An 18,158-nucleotide genomic window follows, 5' to 3' on the forward strand; every position below is an offset into this window, starting at 1 on the left:
TGAAGCGGGTCAGATATTGACCATTTCCGGCACCTGCGTCGGTCTGCACGGAGACGCGCGCGCTAGAACCTGTTCGCGCAAGGTGTTCAACACGCGACGACGACTTCGAAATCGTCAGGCTTGCAAAGGCTGGGTAAAAGGACCGTGTCGATGTCTTTGGCCGTTGTCAATGACAGGTCCGTTCTCATGCTTGACGAAGGGAAGAGTGCGTGCACAGTTGTCAGTTGTAGGGATGAATTGAGTTGCAGATGAATTGAGTTTGAAATGCAGAAAGGCGCTCCGCAGAACTGGCACTCACGCCTCGCCGCTTCGGGAAACAAGCACAGTCATGAAGAAGAGAGCAGTCGCGCGAATGCATTTGCTGTACGTATGAGCTTGGACTGCTCCATGTGTCAAGAATCGTGTCAAGAATCACGTCCTCACTGCAACATGGTCGAATCCACTAATGCTTCCCTTGGGGTATTAGGCTGCTTGACCTAGAACCCACTGTGACGGTGGCATAGTTCACGTCTGTTTCGACTTGGTGTACTTCGTAGCGGCCTTTGTGCCATGGACCAGATGATTCTGACGAGTGCTCCGGAAAGTGTCACTACGCCCGCCCTACGCGACTCTTGTACCGAATGCAGACTCGTAGGCAGAGTAGGCAAGGCGCCGCAGAGGCTGAGCGGTGCCTGAGACCTCGAGAGCGTGCGACAGATGTGAGGTGTTTCTGAAACTTCGGCTTCGATTGCGGACCCGAACCGGCACCGCATGGTTGTCACGGTCTCGCTCATGACTGCGAAGCATATGCCCAGTAAAACATTGTTCCGAGATGGGTTGAAAATGCTGCAGAATTGGCAAACGCACGCCCTCATGTGGGAACACCGCAAGAAAGCGAAACGCATTTCGACCTAACAAGTGACTTCTGTACAAGATTGGGTGATTTCTGCTTCTGCGACAGTGACCAATATCAGACCATATTCGTGGCTGTTTCCACTCTGACGACAGTGTCGCGTCATTCTGAGCGTCCGTCCATTACCCTTCTGTCCCTCAATCAGCTCACAATTTCGCCACTGGCTGTGATGAGCCAACGGTGGTGATTTCATTGTACAATAGACTGATCAAGGCGAGTTAGCAAATTTCTGGGATAATAGGACCACATCAGCAAAGCATACCTTGTCAAGAAGTCGGCATAATCTTCGCCAGTCACTTGGCCCTCGAAGTACCGAGCAGCAAGATGATATTTGTTACCCTTGGGTGCCTTTGAAGACAGCTCGTCGGCCTGCTCCCTCAGTAGCCGGAGAGCATAAGCTTTGTCGACTGTTTGGCCCTCGGCAGTCTTCACGCCGTGTTTGACCCACTGCCACAATTGCGATCGTGACACTTCGGCCGTTGCAGCGTCCTCCATGAGGTAGTTAATGGGTACGCAACCGACGCCGCGCAGCCAGCCCTCCATGTATCCGAGACCAATATTGAGGTTCTTTCTGATGCCATCCTCTGTAACTGTGCCAGGCATGTTCATGTTGAGCAGATCGTTCTTGGTGACATTGACATCCTCACGGCGTTTGAAGAGTTGATTCGGCGTGGGCATATGCTCGTTGAAGACCTCGGAGGCAATAACCGCCAACGCAGGGTGAGCGACCCAGGTGCCGTCGTGGCCGGCGCGGACCTCGCGAAGTTTGTCTTGGCGGACACCGTCCATGGCCTTTTCGTTGGCCTCCGGGTTATCCTTGATGGGGATCTGAGCAGCCATGCCACCCATTGCATGCACGCCGCGGCGATGGCAGGTCTTGATGAGGAGCCGAACGTAGGCGTCCATGAAGGGGACGGTCATGGTGACGGCGGAGCGGTCGGGAAGGACAAAGTTGGGGTTTTGGCGGAACTTCTTGATCACCGAGAAAATGTAGTCCCAACGGCCGCAGTTGAGGCCGGCCGAATGGTCGCGGAGTTCGTAGATAATCTCGTCCATCTCAAATGCTGCAGTGATAGTCTCGATCAAAACAGTTCCTCGGATGGTGCCTCGAGGCATGCCAATATAGTCCTGAGACAAATTGAACACATCGTTCCATAGTCTCGCTTCCAGATGTGACTCCATCTTGGGAAGATAGTAGTATGGGCCTGTGCCGCGCTTGACCAATTCAAACGCATTGTGGAAGAAGTATAGACCAAAGTCGAACAATGAGCCGGAAATGGGCTCGCCGTCCACTGTAAAATGCTTCTCTTCCAGATGCCAGCCTCTGGGTCTGGCGATGAGTGTGGGCAGGACCCTGTCTGTGCGTAGTTTGTATTCTTTCTCTCCCTGCTTGAAGTCGACCTGCTTGCGAATGGCATCGTAGAGGTTAACTTGACCTGAGACTTGGTTGTCCCATGTCGGGGCTTGTGCATCTACAGGAAACGTCAGAAGCTGCGAAATCATCTTTGGTTTCGGAAGCTTACCTTCGAAGTCTGCCATATAAGTCCATACATTGCTGTTCAAGGCGTTGACAACCATCTTGCGGTCGGTGGCTTGTGGATTGTCAGATTGCGATCCGAATGCTTCGAGATTTCACCACTTACGTCCTGTAATTTCGGTGCGACGGTCCACCAAGCCCGGAGCAGGTGGAGCTCCTTTCCAGGCATCATTGTCGCGAATGTGCTTGGTTTCCGGCAGAAAATCGGGCAGGTTTCCCTTGTCAAGCTCCTGCTGACGGATCACTCGTCGCTGAAGCAAAGCTTTCCGGGTGCCGTTAAAGGTTCTGTGCAGGAGGGCCAGAAACGCGGTGGCCTCGGGCGATAGGATCTTGCGATATTCTGGCTTCACAGCTCCATTGATAGCTACGCCTTCGTTGATTTTCTCGATGCTCGCCATGATGAAGATTCGTAGAAATTTGGATAAAGATACAGCACAAATTGATAGTCGGGAGAGAGGATGGCTATTGTCAAGCAAAGGCAGTCGAGGAGACTGATATAATGATATACGTCAGAGCAGCTCCCAGCTCGAAAGCGTTAGAGCACATGTCCGCTCGACGAGATGTGCGCGAGGAGATGTTGCCGGTACCACATCATCCAATGACTGCTGGTCCTGTGGACTCCGGCGAACCCGCTAACGACCACAAGAGCTGGGGATGTGGATGAGATGAGCTCAAGAATCAGTTGACGACGCCCAGTCAGTGTGGGGTAAATGAAAGCCCAGACATCACTAAACGTCGCTGACGTCTGTCCCTTTTTTCCGAGAGTTGCCTCGAATCTGCGACAAGAAGTAGTCACAGTTAGCAATCCCCCATGTCCGGCGCCTTCTGCCGGCTGACTTGAGGGAGGGAGAGATGGTAATGCTGGAGGTGTTGAACGTGACCAGTACTGTGATACTGGGCTGCTACATTGGAACTTCTGGTCACGGACACGGCGGAGACATGCAACCAGCATTAACAAAGTGCCGAGGTTGAAGGCCCTTGCAAAATTGGAAGTCCAGCCGTTGCGCGGGATCTTCCATTGGCAAGGACAAGCGGCGAAGCCCGATTTGCTCCAACTTTCCGGTCATCTGTCGTCTACGGAGTACTGTGTACACAAATGGGTGACAGTACCCGCTGGATTGGGCACGAGCTCCGCAAACGAACTGAAACTGTGAAGCGACCGATATCATCCAGTCTCCAACGACACGAGTGCATCAGCTTCATGGCTTCTGTGGTTCCAGTGTGCACAGGCACAAGCTAGAAGAAGTTTTCATACATGCATAGGCTGTTCTCGATTGTCGCAGAAATCATGCCTTCTGTTCCGGTGTCAACCATCCCATGTGAGCTCAAGTATATTGCCATGCACCAGGACCAGGAGCATCCGCGGCCAGAGGATCGAAGCCAATACACTGAGATACATTGCCCAGTGGAACCGTTGCATTCTTCAGGTTGCCGAACACTTGGTAGATCCCTCTGCTTCGCGTTGGACAAGCCATGAAACCTGTGATCCCAAAAGGAGCTCCAATTGACATCAAAAGACGCCCAATGTATGCTCCGGGTGCCTTTGTATAAGTGAAGGGACATGAGACTGCTCCAGGTGGCATCGATATGCTATGAGCCTGGGTGTAGCCCAGCTCGCCCCTTGGGGTGACATAGATTTGCTGGCCGCCAGGAACAAGAACGCCCTTGATCGAGTTAGCCAGTTATGATGTGGCTGTCCGCAGACGTCGACTCACCATGCTGCAGACCGAAAGGACTGTGGTGTTGCCAGGCTGCGAATACCGGTTAGCATGCACTGATCTTGATGGACTGATATGGAACCTGTCAATGTTGCCACTAATAAGGCTGACTTACCGGGCAAGCATACTGATCCTCAACTTGCTCAGGGCAGTACGATATGGTGTTGCCGCCCAACCAGAAGCGCAGCCCTGCAGCATTCATTGGGAGGAGGTGGATCTCGGAGCCGCTCCGCGCGGCAGTGACGGTGAGCCACGACGTTGGCTGAGTGAGAGGCGTGGCGTAGGTCGTGGTCGAGCTTGTTGTGGTCGAAGTGAGTGTCGAAGCGAGTGTCGAAGCGATGACAGTTGCAGTCAGAGTACTCGTCACAGTGACAACGTCTCTGATTGCGAGTGGGTTATCATAGTCAGCTTGATGCTGGGGAGAGGCGTAAGCGACCGCAAGAAAGAGTGAGATGGTGAGGAGAAGAAGCGAGTGCAGCATGTTTGATGGGTGAGCCAGTGATTTGACAGGGTCAGAAGTGAGAGAGTGAGCGGCGTACAGTTCAGTGACGAGAACACAAAGAGGCTGTAGTGTGTTGAAGGGTATTTGAGAGAGAAATGAAGAAAGTCTGTACCTTCCTCAAATCACTTTTACGGGACCTCACAGCTGTATTCGTCACACCGAGTGCAGCTTCCCGTGGTTTGAGACGGCGCGCAAAGTCGATATCTGTGAAATATTTCCTTCTCGGCTGGTTCTTGTTATTGTTTTGATCGTGTTCAGAGACTTACAGATGGACGCATATGACCGTTACATGCTCGGCTTCACCTTTCAGCCACGCCGGCTCCCATGCACAGACATCGCAAGGCCTTGATTCAGCACCCATCGACTTCGTACAACATCCGGCCTTTTAGTTTGTCTGCACTTTGCTGGTCATTCCGACTCTGTGAAAATGGCTGCGGGCACCTACAGTTCCAATTGCATTGCCGTTGGGTCGCGCCTTGCTTATTGTCGACTACCTAATCGACTGGCTCCCACTGTTGTGCACTTTCAGTGGTCTGCCTTCGTCTTTGCTGATCCATAGGCTCTGACCCTCGATATCTCCGAGGAAGGCATCATGATTCCGCAGTCTATGGCAGGGTAAAATATTCTCTTCCGTTGTCTTGGTATAGAGAACGTCGTGGCAGACTGCTCCAGTCCGAATTCTTGCTTGGACAGCTGCTTGATTTTCAGATACACTTATGGGGATGTGTCCACCCCCCTCGCTGTTGCGCACTGTCATTTTTGATTATGCTGCAAGGGCTGTTCTTATGTAGAGAGGACCAGACTGGTCCCCCTGGCCGCATACGACGTGCAACCACAGCGGCTGGTCACCCAGGTAGCAGTCATCTTGAGATGAAATGTCGTCATGGACCCAGTGCCGCCTGCAAAGTCTCATGACACGGGTCCAGAATCCAAGTCGATCGCATCTCGACCCAGAACTTCGATGCGTCTCCGGTTATTTTGCCACCTGTCTTGTTGTTAGCAAGGAGATCTTGACAGAAGAGAACAAGGGCTAGCAGAAAGCTCTTGATAGAGACTCTGGAGCCGGGCATTCGATGTGGGAGGGACTCACTTAATCCATGACAATCCTTGCAGCAATGAGTCTGCCAGATCATCCAGCTTCACCTTACCAGCGTTTGCTGTTGGCTTGCTCTTGGATACTTTGTTGCAGCCGGATACAAATTCAGCCACGATCGGTTGCATCCCTTTTCCCACGCAGATGTTGGCGTCTGCTCCTTGGAGCATATTGCCCACGAGCCGAATTTTCGCTCTCTTCACCTCCTGTCCGACCAGCTTACGGGTGGACGGACGCACAAAGTCTCCAAGCCAATATCGATTTACCCGGGATGGCTGCATTGGCTCCACCCTCAACCGCATCTTTCGCTCCTCAATCATGGTCCGAAGAGACGCGTACAACATTCCCTCGAATACCCCCACCCGTATCGTCCATTCTTGAACCGACGACCCGCCGCCAGAGCGAAACCTTTGTCTCTCGATCAGAACATGATTTGGCTGATAAGTCTGCAGCATGTGGTTGATCAGCTCGTATGCGTGCAATGCATAGTCAGCAGGTTCAAACGACTCTTTCGAAGCCGAAGTCTCGCTTGAACTTTCGACGCGGAACGATAGGGGCACTGTACTTGTGGCATATAGTGACTGGGATACTGCTAGGCGACGCCATGATTGCAATGTGGGCTTCTGGTACTGCAGATATTCTGCCGAGTTTGTTGCCTGTAGTGGCGCTGTGATATGGGCAAACGCCAAGTTTCTGATACCCATATCAATGCTCAAGAGACTCAAGTCAGAGGGGTCGCTTCGGTCATTGCTTGCGACATTCGTCACTGCATGTCGAATACCCTCGATGCGTACAGCCTTGGTGCCGCTGCATGGTGCGCCAATTGCGATAGCAAGTCGATGTAGCTTAGCAATGGTGAGATTCTCGAGCCACGGCTTCACCGCGGACATTACAGGTGCATTCAACTACCAAAGGACCATTGGAGATTCACATGTCGAATGTGCAATTTCAAGGCAGTTCGTTGGAGACAATACGCCGAGAAGTCTGAACGCGCGATTTGGCCAAGACACGCGAACCGCGTCGCAAAACTCATTCGCCGAATTGCGTAAATTCTAAACAATCACGACAATTATCATTATTCCTTTTCTCCTTGCCACTTTATCAAACCACGGTCTGCTCGGGATGTTGTAGGCTCGAGGCTCTAGACGACGAGTACACCTCTATACCTTACTTTACCCTCTTCCAGCTTCTTCATGGCTTCATTGACGCCTTGCTTTGTCATGGGGAACTTCTCGATAACAGGCTTGATGTCGTGCTTCGCGCAGAACCTTAGCATCGCCTTGATTGATTGCGGATGCGCTCCTCCGCTCCCAATGATGCTATAACCATACAACACAAATGGGAGCGCGGGGACTGGAATCTTATCCATGCTGATGGTGAGCGGAAAGATCTTCGCGAATGGTGCAAGAATAGGAAGGTACCTGTCATTAGCACTTGCTCGATGAATCCAGTTTCTGTCGGACTTACAGAGCGAGATCAGGCAGCACCGAAGTCGTGATCAACAAACCATCCACAAGCTGTACCCCTTGGAGCTTCGTGACGCCCTTAGTAGCATAGAATTCGCTCGCGCCGAGCTGGAACGCCTCTTCTTTCTTCGATTGGGTTCCACTGAAGACCACGGCTTCCATACCCATCTTCGATGCCATTTGAATGGCGAGATGTCCCAAACCTCCAATCCCTACACAGTACACCATGTTACTTGACCGAAATCAACGCTTTGAACAGCACACTGACCTATGATACCGATGCGGTCGCCTGCCTTGAAGCCATGTTCATACAATGGGCCCCAGACAGCTTGTCGCAGAGGCGGTTAGCACGTCATCCCACGGATTCGGTGCTGGAGACAAGAAGGAGAAGGCTCACTGGCACCACCACACATCAATGGGCCTGCGGACTCGGAAGAGATTTCGTCGGGGATTTTGAATAGGGCCGTCACATCCCAAGCCACACCGCTACCGAAACAACCTTGGTCCAGGTTGGCGGTCCCGAATTGTTCGCTATTCTGACACTTGAAGTGCTGGCCTGAGGTCTAGGTTAGCTTCAACATTGCTCAACTCTGGCTACGGTCTTGATATGGCTGGCTCCGGAAATGGGTGGCACCAGATAGCGTGCTATTTGGGAAGATCATGCTGAGGAATAGGAGAAGATAAGCTCACTCACCGGTAAGACATGGCTTGCAGTATCCACAAAACCGCCTACGTTGGTGTCAGCATTCAAGAACTGCATCAAGACAGTATAAAGATCCGCAACGGCCAGCACCTGTCACGCGCTTTGCGTATCACTTACTGCATCCACTGCGGCCTCAGTTAGCCTGAATCGACACTAACAGAACAGGGGTGACACTGGAGCGCAAGGTCCTCTCAAGAGCGTGAGAGTACTCACACCCATACCAACACGATCACCAACTCTCAAATCCGATATCAGCTCGACAAGGCTTCCGACCTCCTTAATTATTCCCACGCCTTCGTGGCCAAGGCCTTGGTCTGCATGCTTGTAATGCTCATCCGTCTGCGTCCGTCAGTCGAAGCCTACGAGTAGCACCACTTGAGCACCTGGAAGGCTTACACCGCAAACACCACAATGCGACAGTTCGACGAGAGCCTGTGTTGGACCAACATCCCTGTGCCCTTTGGACTCCAGTATTTCTCCGGATTTTGAACCTTTGAACACAGTGAAGTCGATACCCATGGCTGGCTGTGCAAATTCTTCTCGGGGACGGTAGGCCGACGGCGGGAACTGGGATTGACTCTTGCAAGGTGCCTGAATCGAGCGAACATCTGTCTACGAGCGTGTTTATATTGCTTTTTCCTCTCTTTGGGATCTATTTACCATGGTGACAGGCGACCGAATGTTGCATGCGCCACCCACATCTTCGCTAATTGCCGCATTCGGCAAGAGGCTATGGATTGGCGAGTGGAGTCCAGGAACAAGCAGTTGGATTCTCTCCTGACTAAGCTGTTCGGCGGCTCTTCCACAGTTGTGCTGTTCGGAGCAGCTAGACCAGATGCCCTTCAAGGTAAATGCGATGTTCGAGCGGAACAATGTGGCTCGCAACCAGCTGTCATCACGGGAAGCGATCTGATTACTATTCATGCGGCTGTCTTGGGGATCCGACCCTAGTCTGCATCTACCTGAAAAAATCCAGCGCAATTTAGAGGAAGATTTGTGCAACTGCGGGTTGCTACAGTGAGCTGCTCAAGGAAAAGAGGATCGCTGCAACGGTGCCTCGCCATGACTCCCCGGAAGCTGAGACATCTCGACTGACAAGCGTCACAGCGAAACGCGTTGTCGAGATTGTGCTGAGACCAAATTCTGCGTCCTGCTGAGAAGGTCAGCACTTCTCTTGCACTTTTTGCAGCTCTTGCAAAGGAGGAATATCCTCAAGCATGCCAGGTTGCAATTTTCCCCACAATATGCCACAATCGGGCTTGTGTACAGAGCCCTGGACCTCTAAGGCTTGCGTTGGTGTGATGATATGATCACAGACAGTGTCAAACACCTCCGGCCGTAACTCCTCATCCAGGACCTGGCAGTCGTGAACAACAGCAACGCAAGGAACAGAGGAATTGACAACGTGGATACTGCTCAGCATGGCCCATTCGAGATCGAAGAAGCCGTGGCCTTTTCCGAATCGGATGCCAGCCTGATTGATCGCCCCGGTGCCCGTCACCATCAAATCCACACGAAGGTCAAGCTGTTGCATCTCGGCAAGTGTCAAATGTCTCCCAAGCCCTGGCTTCTCCATGGTGTCTAAGAGACTCGCAAGCTTTCTATCCTCTGCTGTCGTGATGATAGCCGGATCCAGCAACCAGAACCCCCTTCTAATAGCATAGGTGGTCACCAGTACTTTCTTGCCGTCCTGAAGAGCTCTCAACCGCAGTAGCTCAAGACAGTTGTCCGGGGTTATGAACACCACTTTGGCGTGAGTATAGCAAAGCAAAGAAGCGAGTCGCTCAATGGCAGCGTCAGATCCATGGAAATCTGCGATAAAGCTGGAGAAGTCAAAGTGGAACCTCGAGTCTGGAAAAGCGACCTCCCGCAGTCGTGGCCAGACCAGTTGTCGGATGCTGTCCTTGTGATCAGTCGCCATGGCTTCCCTTGTGGCTACTAAAGCGTGACCTTCTTTCGCTGGGCGATGCACCACAGGAAAACGATTCCCGCGGATGGACTGTGGTAGTCATCCATTTCTGACTCGCATCTGACATGGGAAACCGGCGAAGGCAGCGAGACCGGCAGAGCAACGAGTGTCTTCTCCGCACGCGCATCACGTCCATGTGGAGAATGATCCACTTTCCCATCCACCATGCCACCGTGGGACTCCATCCACGAGGAGTCCAGCACATCAAAATACTTTCAGGAAACAATGAGTTAAGCAGCTGCTAATCAGGCAGGTCGGATGTTTCCAGACAGAAATACGAGGTACTGTCGATCCCAGCAGGCAGCAAATGGTAGGTCTAAGCATGAGGCTTCTACGTATATGCTGTTGGGAAAAAGAAGTTGCAGCATCTGAGCCTCGAATATGTACACAGTTCGTTTCCACAAAGCACGATGGATCAACGCTGCCGATCTATCCATACCCGTCGACTTTGTCTCCTCTGAACAGCAGGCACAAGGCTTTTTCTCCACCCTTGGCACCCTTCTATACCGACGGAGGATCCATGTTAGCCAACGGTGTCCGCGATGAAAGAAACTTTCTCTCGAAATTGGCAGCACGCCGGTGACTGTCCGTTCATGTCTCTGCAAAGGGACTGGTAACGACCATGTGGATCTCTGACCTCGGCGATGATAAGAATACCCGCCACAACCGATATAAGCTGGTCGCGTGGGCTCCTACACGTTCCTCAGCCCTCGACCTCGCAATTCGTGGTGACAACATTGAACACTGGTGTCCCTCTGAGCAACGATGGGTGCCTTCATCACACTCCGTGGCCGTAGCCTTTACTGGCTGATGAAGTTTATCTGCGGTATTAGTTTTATGGTAAGCTTTGGCTTGCCAGCAGGCAATGCTGGTCACCTGGCTCTTCCGTGCCTGACTTGGCCATGATATTGACTTGATGGGCTCCTTAGATGTACGGTTATGACGCCGGGGTCTTGGGAGGCGTGCTCTTGCACAAGCCTTTTCTCGACGCTATCGACAACCCGACCGGAGAATGGGTGATTCCCTGGATCTCGAGCTCCTACTCCTTGTCGGCATGCATCACTTGCGCCATCGTGGCGACGTTTGCATTCAAAATCGGCCGGCGAGGGACCATTATCTTGGGCAACATCGCCGCTGTGGTCGGTTCGGTCATTCAGTCGACCGCTAACTCGGTGGCACAACTCACTGTAAGCAGTCGATGAGTCCCACGGCAATGTGCCTGCAGGACTGTTTCCGAGCTCTGCTGACTCTCTTTCTCATATAGGTCGGTCGAGTGATCACAGGCTTTGCTATCGGCTGCATTTCGAGCGCTGTCCCTACTTACCTTGCGGAGACCGGAGTTGAAATCGGCGACCGTGGCCCTGCCAATGCCTTCAACGCGATAATGCTGATATCCGGCGTCCCGTTGGCGTACTGGATCGACTATGGCTGTACCAAATCTAATGGACAATGGAGCTGGCGGGTGCCCATCGCGTTTCAATGCATATTTGCCATTATCGGCGGAGGCTGCATGTTCTTCCTCCCCGACACGCCCCGTTACTACTACGCCAAAAACCGGCATAGCGAAGGCGACGACGCACTGGAACGGCTGAATGATGCGGCAATTGACACTGAACAAGTCCAGCGGATCAAGCGAGAGATTCTGCTCGCCATCGAGGCAGAGGACGAAGCCGCGTCAAGCCTCCACTGGAGAATGTTCCTCACGTCGGGCATCATCGACCGCACACCGATGAAGATCATCCGAAGGCTGTGCATATGCTTCTGGCTCCCCATGATTAGGGAGTGGATGGGTAGCAGTTTAATGGCTTATTACAGTGAGTTACACCGGTCAGTTCGGTCCTGATGCTAACTGCCACAGGCTCCGTCATCCTCAGCAGAGTTGGCGCTCGGCCTTCCCTGGTCAGCCTCCTTGCTGGGGTGCTCAATATCTTCTTCGCTCTCGGCTGTGTACCGCTTTACTTTACCATTGAACGAGTCGGCCGCCGCTCTGTCCTCCTATACGGGGCGTGCGTTATGTCCGTCCTAATCCTCATCTTTACTGTGCTGCAGGCCGTCCCTGCGACGACTTCCATCCAATGGGCAGGGATCGGCATCATCTTCCTCTTTCTCTTTGTCTTCGGGTACGCGTGGCAGGGCTGCGTCTGGCTCTATTGCTCCGAGATCGCCCCGCTCGAATACCGACACATCGGTGGTGCTTTTACTGGGTTTGGTGAGTGGTTGATGACGTTCATCACGGTCTTTGCGGGACCTATCGGTCTGACCAATGTGGGCTGGAAGTTTTGGCTGTGGGTGCTCAGCGGGAATCTAGTGGCCATCGCCTTTGTTTTCTTCCTCTGCCCTGAGACGGGCGGGAAGACGTTGGAGCAGGTGGATTTCCTGTTCAGCAAGAGTGAGTTTGTGAGTGGAATGAAGAAGGCTGAGCAGGATGAAGAGGAAGGAGAGGAGAAGCGGATTGAGGAGCGGGTTGAATTGAAGGCATAGGGTGGTGGAAATGGCTATTACCCCTCTGGTTGGTAGCCCGGTCCATCAGAAAGTGCTGGTAGTACAAGGACCGCACGAGGTATCATCGAAGTCCACAGAGTCCTGGCAGGACCAGCTTTCGTAGAAAACTACTCGACTTCAATCGGATGATCGGGTAGCAACTCATCCTTGTCCTCAGGTAGAGCCGCTAGAGTGGCTCGTATCGCCACGTTCCAGACCTACATCGGCCCAGCAGACATTGACATTGGCGTTGTCATGCTGCAGACTTCCAGGCATTTGTTTGAGAACGTCGAACGCAACCCTGCCCATTCCCTGTGCAGTAGGTCAACAATGCCCAGGGAGAACGAACCATCACACCCATTCACCCTTTACCCCTTCGCTGCGCCAGTTCATGGCAGATTGACCATGATACTTGGGACACAACGTGGCTTGACTTGAACTGTTTCGGGCTTCTGATTGTAGGTACGCCGTGCAGTATGGAATTACTTACTGCGAGTATATCACCTCAGCCTGGTCGACTTGATCTCTGGATATGCTGACTCTCCTGATCGCTCCCTATCCTTCTGAATGGTTACCTCGCGACGCTGATTCCAGCCCGAGTCAAGCCCGTCGAAGTCTTCAGCCGTTTTTCGCCCATTGCTGCTCGGGGGTACTGTCCTTACCTCAAGCCCTAGGCTTCCTCGATAGTTCCTGGATTTGGGTTCACGGATGGGTCCAGCTGTAGCGTGCGAATGCTGTCTCCGATAAAGAGTCGATGAATGGTACCGTAAGATGACCGTCCCGGGTGCCCGGATCGTAGATATGGTAGACACGAAGGTATGTATGTAGGTACCTAATTACCTCCCTGTCAGGTCACCACGATCCAGCCCATTCCTGATCGAGTTTGACACATTCTGCACCGCCAGCAAAGTAAATAGGTGCAGGCGAAGAGGCCTGGTAAAGAGCGATCGTACCTGATGCCCAGGTAACCATCCACTCGTGGTTCAGCCGCGTGGAAACGACACACTGAGGGTGTCCATCGTCCGAAGACGAGGTTGAACGCGCCGTTTCGCCGACACGATTACCATCTATCGGGATATTGATTGATTGTCGGTGTCCTTGACGAAGAGCTTCATACTTTGCTTCTTGAGGGACGCAGTTCGAGCCCGCATCGGGCCGTAGTCTCTTTGCTGGTCCGTGGCGCAATGCATGTACAACCTCTGCGAACAGGAGATTCTGTCTGCCGTACAGTAGCTGAGGGGCGACTCAATCTCGCCGTTCGGACGGATGATTCAGGTTCGGGGTGGAGGAAGGACCACAACCCAGGGGACGGCTGGGTGATGTTCAATAGATGACACCGCAAGCCAACCATGGGGTGATTAGGCATTGCGCGGTCTCATATGCGCTCAGGGTGCGCTTGGAGACACTTCAAATTCTTCACTCGAACGGTCTGGAGCGGCCTGTGTACCATAGATCTGTGAATGATGGGCCGTTGACAAGGGATCATGGACGTTGATGTGTCTATATTCTGAAAGTCAAGGCCCAGTGACAGGGAAACGCCAGTATCATGGTAGGAGATCGAGCAGCACTGGTAATTACTTGGGTTGATCTCTCGCGTCTTGGTGGACTTGTGATGTATGAACATCAACATGAACAACCGATTACGATCGCTCGTCCGCATCCTCGTCGTTAGTCCTCAGCAAGCCCACGTACTTCCCTCTACCATCACAGTGACAGTGACGGTGACGGTGAGAGTGACGGCAACATTACGTGCCCACTGGGTACCGCGAATGATCGATTGACTGATTGACTGACTGACTGGCTGACGTCCCGAGGCTCACGGAGAGACGAGTTCGTGATATCGATCGTCTTCCTTGATGCCCCGCACTGGTGAACGATAGGCACCTACCTAGATAGATGTGTAATCTGTACATGTACTCCAACACGGCATATAATCACAAGCAACCTTTGGGTGACCTCTTCCATCTTGTATTCATGCTCTTGACCAAATCCCACGGACTCGGTCTCACAATCTCGCTGCCAGTTCGATCCCTCCCCATCTATCGGAAGCCGAGGCAACCGTCCTCACAGCCATTCCGTGTCAACGGCAGGAGGATGTCAGCACAGTTTCCCCCACCTCAGCTCAAGGCCGCGGCCGAGGAAGTCGCCGCGTTGCTCAAATCGCGCGGCGAGACCGTCTGTGTGGCCGAGACGGCGGCAGGCGGGCTGATCAGCGCGGCGCTGCTCGCCACGCCGGGCGCGAGCAAGATATACCGTGGTGTGCGTGTTCTTCCCCACTCTGCAAGACCTCTCTGTCTACCTAGATGGAGGACTCGATCGATGTCCAGTGACATGCTGCGACGGTAGGCCTCAGCGTACAGTGGATAATAGGCTAACGGATTCTGATACATATGCTAGGGCTTGACGCTGTATACTTTGGAATCCCGCATCGCGTTCGCCGGCTGGACGCATCGGGACATTGATGTCTATGATGGGCCGACGCCAACATTGGTCGAAGGACTGGCGCGCAGTGTCAGGGATAAGTTGGACGCGACGTATTGCATCGGCGAGGTATGTCCCGTGTTATGTTCCCTGTGCTACTCGTGTGAGAGATTTGAAATGACATGTTGCTGTACGAGGACATGCCAACTGACGGGATTACATGATTCTGGTGTCTAGTCCGGTACGTACATGTCTGTGTCTGTGTCTGTGTCACGCGGGACCGCTATGTTCCCTGTCTAGCAGGATATGTGTGTTGACCGCCAGTGCATGGCATTAATAACAGGCACTGCTGGCCCAACCGCGTCGGGTGAAAAGCCCAATAGACAGCCGTGAGCATTCCCCCTTGTCCTCGTCCTCCTCGGCGTCTTTGTCCACCTCTTGGTCGTCAACCCCGGGAGAAAGACCCGTGCTCCGGCTTCCTCTGCCTGAAAGCTAAAAGCGCAAATCAACTGACGCGCTGAAAACAGGTCATACGTGGCACTCGCGGTGGCGAGCCAGAACGATAGGACGAGCAAGGAATTGAACACGGGGCTAGGCAACGACAGGCAGGCAAACATGGTGGCTTTTGCGGTTGAGGCACTCCATCTGGCCAGAGACTTCATCGAGGGAACCAGCAATGGAGGGAAGCTGTAAGGAAGAGAAGGACAGAGAAAGATCATGAATCCAACCTTTGTGCAGCGCGGTGTGGTGTGGTGCATTGTGGTGCCGTGCCTTGCAATACCAACGCTGTGTCTGCAGACGATCCTAACGGTTCTGTTCGTATTCCCAGAATCGTATCTTGTGGTCGTGATCTCGAACTCCCGTTCTCCGTCTTGTGCGGTGCGTGGCCTTGAGCAGGACCGCGACTTGAGCGCCAGGTTCTCCTGCATCTGCATCAGCATCAACACCAAGCTCAGTCGGCATCGGCTTTCCGAAAGTGTCGGTCCACGTGCATGACGGTCAGTTTCACCCAGAAACTCGACTCCGGCTCGGGGAGAACAAGTAGACTTTTCGGATGCGATCTACCTCGACGTGCTCATCTGGCAGGGAACGGGAAGAAATGAAGGGGCGGAGTGGACAGATCACATCTCATCACATTTCTTTTCAGTTCAGTTCAGTCCAGTCATTTTGGTGGCGCATTCTCTCTCAATCCCTGCCTGCGTGTCTGTGATGGATCATGTTGCGCCTGTGTAACCACACCAACCCCCCACGATCCACAACGCCATGCGACAAATCGCACCAGCAATCGCAATCGCGAGTGCAAATCGACCTGTCAATCTCAGGTCATCACATTGACCTGACGGTTTCGCAGGCCACGAGACCAAAGGCGTGCTCCGTGTCAGAAGAGAACATCTCCGAGGGCCAGCACAAGCCTCCATGCATGGTTCTTTGGGTAACCATAGTGGCGGTGGTGACGGTGACAGCGACAGCGCTGCTTGGTGGCTTATCAGGCCGACGTTCGAGGAATCTGTATCCGAAGATCTTCCCCCAAAACTTCGGATGTTATTTTGGCGGTAAGCAAGGGAAAAAGCCTTGTGGCGAACCACCAGCCTTAAGGAACGCATGACCGGGCACCAGAGACTCAGGGATTCGAGACGAGCCGTGGATTTCACCTTGTCAGCATCTCACGCCGCAGGGAACTTTATGCGCGACGATCATCTATCAAGACACCCCTCTCTAATTTGGCGGTGCGGCCTGTCCCACAACCACGTCGAGTTCTTGTAGTGGGGGACTCTCGACCTCACCTTCAAATAATGCTACTTCACACATGATTGAGTTTAGCCACGGTGATTCCGCCAATGTGATACCTAGCGGACGGTGGACTCGCAGGGTGCTTAGGCCGGGATGTTGTAGACTTGAGCGGCGTTGCGAAGACAAGAGCTGTCAGGGTTGGACTTTCATGGTAGCTGCTGGCGAGATTAGGCGAAAGCGATGTGAGGGATGTTCGTCAACTCAAGGCGAGGATTGCGACACTGCGACATTGCGCGTCCGCCATCACCTTTATCGATTGGGTCAATTGCGCCGATATACGCCGTATTGTGTTCGTAGCCCTGTCCTTGCGGCGATCACTCACCAAAGCCCGCTGCGGCTGCCGTTGCTGTCGCCGCCAGTGGCAAGTATCTTTCCCGTGACACGCACGAAAATACTGTACAGTAGCCGGACGACAAGGACCATGCATGTCAATGAGAATGCCGGTGCCGCTACAGTCGGTGCAAGCATTTATCCCTGCGGCAGCGCACAGAGTGAGGCGACAGGCGGGTCTGATGCGTGGCCTCGCATGCATTTTGGCAGAATGGGGAAATCGAAAGGATCATCATCGTCCTTTGTGCAATGTGTTTTCCTTTTGACAGGCACGTTTGTCTGGCATGGGCCGCGTGTCGACTCGACGGTACTGATGCAGTTGCAGTTGCAGTGGCGGTCACTGTCGCCGACGGGGTGTATGAGTATCGGATATCGCATATCGTGCCTCTAGATGCCTGTCACCAGGTGCTTTGCTCGTCTAGCTGCTCTTCCTGTCTTCGCCTTGGTCCTTGTGATGCCCTCCGTGCAGACCCGCGCTTCGCCGTTTGTCAATCTCCCACGCTGGCGATTTTCGCCCGGACGCGGATTTGCGCGGGCTAATTGGCGCAATGGCTCCCCCCGGGTGTATGGAGGTTTCAGGTTTATTGTTTGATCTTCCTCGCTAGAGGCTGCAAGGATGAGGAATCCAATGAGTGCACGTCGCTTTTTGCACGCGACCGCCATGGACCAGCGGTTGCGGTCGCGTAGGGCGAGCAGATGCGAAAACAGTACTGGGTCCGGTGTCAGTAATAGGGTAGTCAGCGGACTCAGGAGTGAGTGGTACCTCTCAGTTGACCTGCTCGTTTGGTGAAATGGAGACTGTGGACAAAGTACCTACGGTACCGAGTATCCTTACCGAGGACTTCGTCTTCGTCTGCGTCTCTTTTCCGCTCCAAGCTGGCGGTGCTAGTGGTGTCGGTTGCAGCTGGCCAGCTTACGGTACACTGCACATCCCACGCTGATTTCCTGGCCGGCAGCACTGCCCTTCTGGGGACCCGAAAGTCGCACCATCTGCTTTCGTGGATGTCGCACAGCTTCCCACGTGGCGGCGGCTCCGGAGGGAGCAGCATTTACTCCGGACACAGTACTGAGTACGTACAGTGTCACGACAAATACATTGTGAGTTTTGGTAAGATCTAACGATTGTTTTTGTGTCCTGGGCACCAACGGAAGAATGGCACTCCCTCGAGTCAGCTCGACAGGGAGCAATCACAATGAGCTCCTGTGCCGGAGCGTCCCCGTGCGTGCTTGTTTGTGCTGCTCTTGCCTCTGGACT

At 53.3% G+C, this 18,158-nt stretch overlaps 7 protein-coding genes across 7 annotated transcripts; 2 read left to right on the forward strand and 5 right to left on the reverse strand.

Annotated features, from left to right (window-relative positions):
* Positions 1 to 1,038: 1,038 nt before the first annotated feature.
* On the reverse strand, positions 1,039 to 2,827 carry A1O7_03664 (malate synthase, glyoxysomal; the record flags this gene model as incomplete). The annotated part of the gene is made up of 4 exons (XM_007757681.1): positions 1,039 to 1,096; positions 1,155 to 2,364; positions 2,416 to 2,484; positions 2,536 to 2,827. 4 exons carry the CDS (start codon positions 2,825 to 2,827, stop codon positions 1,039 to 1,041), a joined length of 1,629 nt encoding a protein of 542 aa, XP_007755871.1.
* Positions 2,828 to 3,754: 927 nt separating this feature from the next.
* A1O7_03665 (uncharacterized protein) lies at positions 3,755 to 4,628 on the reverse strand (the record flags this gene model as incomplete). The annotated part of the gene is made up of 3 exons (XM_007757682.1): positions 3,755 to 4,093; positions 4,145 to 4,180; positions 4,263 to 4,628. 3 exons carry the CDS (start codon positions 4,626 to 4,628, stop codon positions 3,755 to 3,757), a joined length of 741 nt encoding a protein of 246 aa, XP_007755872.1.
* A 930-nt stretch (positions 4,629 to 5,558) lies between these two features.
* Positions 5,559 to 6,632, reverse strand: A1O7_03666 (uncharacterized protein; the record flags this gene model as incomplete). Its single annotated transcript, XM_007757683.1, has 2 exons — positions 5,559 to 5,634; positions 5,740 to 6,632. The coding sequence occupies 2 exons, from the start codon at positions 6,630 to 6,632 to the stop codon at positions 5,559 to 5,561; spliced, it is 969 nt and encodes a 322-aa protein (XP_007755873.1).
* A 251-nt stretch (positions 6,633 to 6,883) lies between these two features.
* Positions 6,884 to 8,430, reverse strand: A1O7_03667 (uncharacterized protein; the record flags this gene model as incomplete). Its single annotated transcript, XM_007757684.1, has 6 exons — positions 6,884 to 7,163; positions 7,210 to 7,420; positions 7,477 to 7,536; positions 7,606 to 7,771; positions 8,086 to 8,250; positions 8,308 to 8,430. 6 exons carry the CDS (start codon positions 8,428 to 8,430, stop codon positions 6,884 to 6,886), a joined length of 1,005 nt encoding a protein of 334 aa, XP_007755874.1.
* A 643-nt stretch (positions 8,431 to 9,073) lies between these two features.
* On the reverse strand, positions 9,074 to 9,832 carry A1O7_03668 (uncharacterized protein; the record flags this gene model as incomplete). The annotated part of the gene is made up of 1 exon (XM_007757685.1): positions 9,074 to 9,832. The coding sequence occupies one exon, from the start codon at positions 9,830 to 9,832 to the stop codon at positions 9,074 to 9,076; it is 759 nt and encodes a 252-aa protein (XP_007755875.1).
* A 977-nt stretch (positions 9,833 to 10,809) lies between these two features.
* On the forward strand, positions 10,810 to 12,361 carry A1O7_03669 (uncharacterized protein; the record flags this gene model as incomplete). Its single annotated transcript, XM_007757686.1, has 3 exons — positions 10,810 to 11,067; positions 11,145 to 11,694; positions 11,739 to 12,361. The coding sequence occupies 3 exons, from the start codon at positions 10,810 to 10,812 to the stop codon at positions 12,359 to 12,361; spliced, it is 1,431 nt and encodes a 476-aa protein (XP_007755876.1).
* A 2,094-nt stretch (positions 12,362 to 14,455) lies between these two features.
* A1O7_03670 (uncharacterized protein) lies at positions 14,456 to 15,082 on the forward strand (the record flags this gene model as incomplete). The annotated part of the gene is made up of 3 exons (XM_007757687.1): positions 14,456 to 14,620; positions 14,759 to 14,911; positions 15,020 to 15,082. 3 exons carry the CDS (start codon positions 14,456 to 14,458, stop codon positions 15,080 to 15,082), a joined length of 381 nt encoding a protein of 126 aa, XP_007755877.1.
* Positions 15,083 to 18,158: the final 3,076 nt, after the last annotated feature.

The sequence above is a fragment of the Cladophialophora yegresii genome (genome assembly GCF_000585515.1).
Source record: "Cladophialophora yegresii CBS 114405 chromosome Unknown aczIN-supercont1.2, whole genome shotgun sequence".
NCBI lineage: Eukaryota > Fungi > Ascomycota > Eurotiomycetes > Chaetothyriales > Herpotrichiellaceae > Cladophialophora > Cladophialophora yegresii.